The following is a 5,476-nucleotide window of genomic DNA, read 5'->3' on the forward strand; positions in this document are numbered from 1 at the left end:
GGCACAGGTGGGAGTTTGAATCTCTTTTACTCAGTCCAAACTCATGCTGTCAACATTGTCTAGGATTTCTTGCAAATAGTACCTCCAACGCAGAAAAATCCAAATAATTTAATTTAGCTGTGAAACTGTGTTGATATTACAGATTTCTGGTCTATCACAACTGTTAGCCACTGAGAAAGGACTAAGAAGATAAGGACTGAGAAAATAAGCAGTGTGGAGCTCTAGAAATAGGATTTCCAATCTGATTAAATGCTTAGATAGTGGAAACATTTCTAGCAATAATGATACTGCAACAGCTACAGCTTGTGTGAGTCTGACCTTTGGAGGTAAACATCAGCCAGCAGCTGGACTGGAATTTCTGGTATGTTCCACAACATAGATTAAATATTTGATTTAAAAACTTAAATGTCTGCATCCTTCTGTCATGGTTTGGGAATGGTACGCTCCACTTCAGTACTCCCACTAAAAAGGCCTCCCATGCTCCCCTCCCCCCACCTCCAACTGGAGGCACAAAAGGCAAAGCTCACAGGTTGAGATAAGAACAGTTTACTGGAAACAGCAATGAAATAAGAAAACAAACAGGAACAGGAATCGGACAAAAAGAATATTAATAACAGAAGTCTACAAAACTTGGTGTATTGCCATGTTTTCTGAAGTGCTGCAGACAAACAATCTGGATGTGAATCAGTCTTTTTACATGATAAGGACTAAATTCTATCCAGCATGTGCTCTACTGCTGCTTTCACTAGAACCTGTCATCTTTGGTCAAAATTTGTCTCTAATGTTTCTTGGTGCTTCGAATCAGTTACATCAAATTAGACAAACTTTCCAACATCTTTATAATTTCTTTTAAGAAATTGCACTGTACTTCATTGGCTGTACCATCGTATAATAATATGTCAGGAAAACACAGATGCTCCTGGTAAAATTCAACTCCACTCTGAAAACCAAAGGGCTGGCAACTGAGAATCCAAAAATCCCACCAAACATGCTCCCAACTATTTGAGGTGGCCTATGGCTGGGATGGAAACTTGCTCCATTGTCATAGGTATGTGTGGAATTGCTATTTTGCTTTGGAAGGGTAAACGAAGTGGGGGCAGAGCAACTGACCAAGGCTGGATCTATCCTATAGTAGTTGCTGTGCAAGACATAATGAGAGGTGGTCTCTGATCCTCAAAACTTACAGACTAAGGCTGGAGCAGATGCAGCTTCCCATGGATCAAAATCAGGTTTTATCACCACTTCACATAGCTCAGAAGGATATGTGCTGTGCCCAGCAATAGTTCTTCCCTTAACTGCTCTTCCTCCCTCCCTCCCTCCCTCCTTTTTCCCAGTTTATCCCACACTAGTTTAAGGAAAGGTTATCACAATGTTACTTAGCAATTCATGTGTAAAACAAAACTATCACTTCTAGCCTTTCTCAGACTGCCTTGCTCAGGGAAGTGGAGAACAGGGTCCTTTGTCACCCCTGTCTGGCTGGAAGCAAAGAAAGCAGAAAGGAGAAACAAGCAGGAATTGTCCTGCACAACTCTTGTCCTTACCTCTGCACAGGCCAGGCCAAAGAGCTGCCTGCATAGAGAAGAATGTGTCCAAGCTGTCTTATAAGCAGATGAAACCATTTAGAACAAAAGAATGAAGAAAGAATCCCAAACTTTAGTCACAATCCGTTTTCTAAATCAGTGTATTTGTGCTTTCTCCTTAATGCAGAACTGTGAAATGGCTCTAAATAGATGCGACAGATAATGAGTGGAAAAGCAAAGTAATATTAACCATTGAGAGATCTTTAGTATTATAAAGAAATTGCTTTTCCTCAGTAGGTAAAGCTTAGTGATCTAAATCACTCAGTAAAAGGAGGAGACACTTGGCAGCTTGGCACCAGTGCTAATGAAGCCAATAGCCTACCCTGCTTTCTCCATTTGTCTGGCTCTCGTTTTGGCCAGATTCCTTGGCATACACATCAGTTTTGTGAGAAGTGAGAAGAACTACACACTAATTTTCACTAAGGTAAACACAATTTGCAACTGCAGCTGTTCCATGCCTATCCGTGACTGCGATTACTGCCTGGCAAACTTGATGTGCAACTGCAAACCAGTGCTGCTTTCTACCATGGGAAAAAATACCTACAACAGCTACCTGACAAATTGGTTCACAGACACCTTTCTGTGCTGGAGATGGTCCTCAACTTCACAAGTTGAGGTGTGGAATTTGAAGCTGTCCTTCTGTGGGACCACTCCTCCCAATGGAATATCTGGCCATTTGGGGACTTTGAAAGCTCCAGATAAACAAGGTCAAGGGACAATTTCTAGAGCAGAGTCTAACTGTCTCCAGCAGCGGCAACAATGACAAAGAAGAGCTTGCTTGCATAACAAAGACAGGCAAATGCTTTCACATATTTCTTTTCTGGATACCTCACTTCTCAATGGATATTCATTGCTGAAGTCATACAGTGTGGATGTCTCTAGTAACATTAAGCACTTTCCCGGCCTGCTGTACTCTGATGTTTTCTCAACTTCAGACAAGGAGAGCTATGTTGTAACATTCATTTACTGAGTTATTTAACACTGTAGTGAGAGGCATGGGAGTAGTGAGAGGCATGGGAGGCTGCTAAGAGTGATGAGATGCCTTTAAGTTTGTCTGGTTTGTCCAGGAGGATGTGTTAAGGGACTGTGAGAGAACTCCACAAGGAGGTGTTTGAAGTGAGAGACTCATTAGAATAATTCAGCAAAGTCTTTCTTAAAGAACAAAGTAAATGTGAAACAACTGTTTTCCAAAGCATTGTCAGATTTTTTTTTTGTTTATATATTCTAGGCCGACAACTGAAATGTGCAGATAAATTTTGTTTCCAGGTTGTGCCTCGACAGAAAAGGGCATGCCATGTAACTCCCATTGCAAAAGAATCCAAGCCCCCCAGAGAATCACTCAGGTTAGATGGCAGCTCAGCAGGAAAACTCATGGTTGCTTTGTAAGCTGCAAACTACTCCCATTACACTCAGAGATTTAGGAAACAGAGGTATTGGACTTCCCTCTGTGAAACAGGTCTGCATCCGCCTGCATGTGTCCTTTCTTCCTTAGCTCACACATAATCTTTATTTCCAGATCACAGAATAGTCTGGGTTGGAAGGGACCTACAAGGATCATCAAGTTTAACCCTTAAGCGAATGGCCCACATGGGATCGAACTCAGGACCTGGGTGTTACTAGCACTCAGCCAACCTCAGCATCATCTTCAACGCAATCCCCTGCTGTCAGCTCGACTGCTTCTGGGATCAGACAGGTAGCTCAGCAGTTGGGTCCTGAAAGCTCCCAAGGATGGAGCCTGCAGTCTCATTGGGCAACCGTTCCACTGCCTTGCTTTGTCCTCACTGGCAAGCTTTTTTCCATGTATGAACCTTAGCCTTCCCTTCTCCAGGCTGAGCATGCCCAGTTCCCTCACACTTTGCTCACAATCACATGCGCCAGCCCCTGCCTGTCTTGATGACTCTCCACTGGACCACTTAAGTGGATCCACATTTTTCCAGGGAAAGCGTGCCACCTGCACGATGGATGTGCTGACACCCGCAATTTCCCCAAATGGTGGGAGCTTCAACTTTTGTGATTATGGCAAACTGCTCATGTTCTCCCATATGAGAGAGTAGAAATACTCCACACAGTGACTCTCATCTGACAAGGGAGACGAGGCTTCGGGCAGGCAATTTTCAGATGTGTTGCATGAGAAAGTCTGTCATTCCCTGAAAAACATACACCAGGACTATTAAAATAGGCCAAAGTCTGCTCCTTGCCTGTGTCTGCGGGTTTTGAATTCTGTGAGATTTGACTAAGGCTGGATCCATCCATCCAGTACAATAAAGGCTTTGAAATAGCAAGTTGTAAGAGCCTTGCATTGCCAGCAATGGATTACATGAATCGGAGATAAAATATAAGAAAACTTCTGTCCAGAGAAGCTGTGGCTGCCCCATCCCTGTGAGTGTCCAAGGCCAGGCTGGATGGTGCTTTGAGCAACCCGGTCTAGTGGAAGATGTCCTTGCCCATGGCAGAGGGGATTGAACTGGGTGGTGTTTAAAGGTCCTTCCAACCCAAACCAATCTGGGATTCCATGATTCTCTGTGCTTTTAGGGGAATGGCTATCAAGATTCTGAGGAACCAGGGAAGATTTCTATTTTAAATAGTCCTATTGATATAACTGTAATCAAAGATGGAGCAGTTTTGCTAGGAAGCAAAATTTAGTTTTTCGAAAGACTTAAATAGATGCCCAACCCCCATTACTGTGAGCTTTCCCACTGAATTCAGCAATGTGATAACAATGGAATTAATGGGGTCTATTTGCAATTGCAAATAGATTTAAGCACACTGGTGTTCGCAAGCTGGGTACTGAACTCCATTTAACTAAGCCAGAGAACAATTCAAACAGCTGTTGTAAGACGTCATTTCCTTTGTCACTACCTTGGCAACAAACCATAAGCCTTTTTCTCCAAATTACACGTATTTCCAGTGATGCCTCTCATGACTGTCTATTACAGACACAGGCAAATAATTCATGTCATCTGCCCTTATCCAGGTGTCTCTGCAAGAGAACTAACCTTGCCTTCACAAACTAGCAACTCACCAATCCTACACAGGAGAATGTTGTATTATATATTCAACAAACAAACAAACAAAACAAACAAGCTGGTACACACAAATATATTGATTTCTAAATGTTACAAAGGCTTTCTCCAAAATCTGGAAAAATGAAACCTAGATGATCTTCAGCAAAGATCTGCTGCCTTCTGGTAAAAAATGTGCTGAAATCACAGTAATTCCCCATTACCATGACAGCGGTGTAAAAAAATTCACCCATGCAGCAGTAGCTGAGGATGTATGTATTCTGGCCTTGTTGGGAAGAAATGAGGTTAATAAATCCATGGGCTTTCTAACAGAGCAAATTAAATTTCTAGTTACTTTTGCCACTGTAGTGTTCTGAATAAGGCTGGTGAAAAAGACATTTTATTCCAGTGCCCAAGTAAGCACTGCAGGATTTTTTCCAGGAAAGAGCAAAAATCCTCAACTACAGAAATCCACAGCTCCGATATTGTGGTGAGCTTCCCAACTGCCCGATTCTGTCCCAGCGGATACCAAGAATCCGCTACCAATTCTATTTTATATGGCTTTGCGCTATAGAAGTACTGCATTAGAAGCTCGCAGAATTATTTCCAGAGCAACGTCTACAAAAAGCATCTACGTCTGGTATAATAAATCAAATTTCATATAACAAACTCATCTCGCATTATCAACCTTTTCTTTATCATACGTCACTCTATCCTTACATCACCCTCCTTTCCCCTTCCGCGCCCCCCCGCCCCGCCTTTCCGCCCGAGTCGCGCCGCTCTCCCGGCACAAGATGGCGCCGGACGTGAGGGGGCGGCGGGGGCGGGGCGGGCCGCTCGAGCCTCCGCTCCGCGCGCTCCCCGCTGCGCAGGCGCAGTGCCGCGTCCTCCGCC

At 43.5% G+C, this 5,476-nt stretch overlaps 1 protein-coding gene across 1 annotated transcript; it reads left to right on the forward strand.

The window, feature by feature from the left end:
* The first annotated feature begins 1,512 nt into the window (after nucleotides 1–1,512).
* On the forward strand, nucleotides 1,513–2,766 carry C1H21orf62 (chromosome 1 C21orf62 homolog). The gene is given in 5 exon segments (XM_038158445.1): nucleotides 1,513–2,157; nucleotides 2,160–2,189; nucleotides 2,191–2,234; nucleotides 2,236–2,354; nucleotides 2,357–2,766. Coding segments are annotated over 5 exon segments (660 nt in total). The 5' UTR covers nucleotides 1,513–1,884; the 3' UTR covers nucleotides 2,551–2,766.
* The last annotated feature ends 2,710 nt before the right edge of the window (nucleotides 2,767–5,476 follow it).

This window comes from Motacilla alba, chromosome 1, assembly GCF_015832195.1.
Source record: "Motacilla alba alba isolate MOTALB_02 chromosome 1, Motacilla_alba_V1.0_pri, whole genome shotgun sequence".
Classification (NCBI taxonomy): Eukaryota; Metazoa; Chordata; class Aves; order Passeriformes; family Motacillidae; genus Motacilla; species Motacilla alba.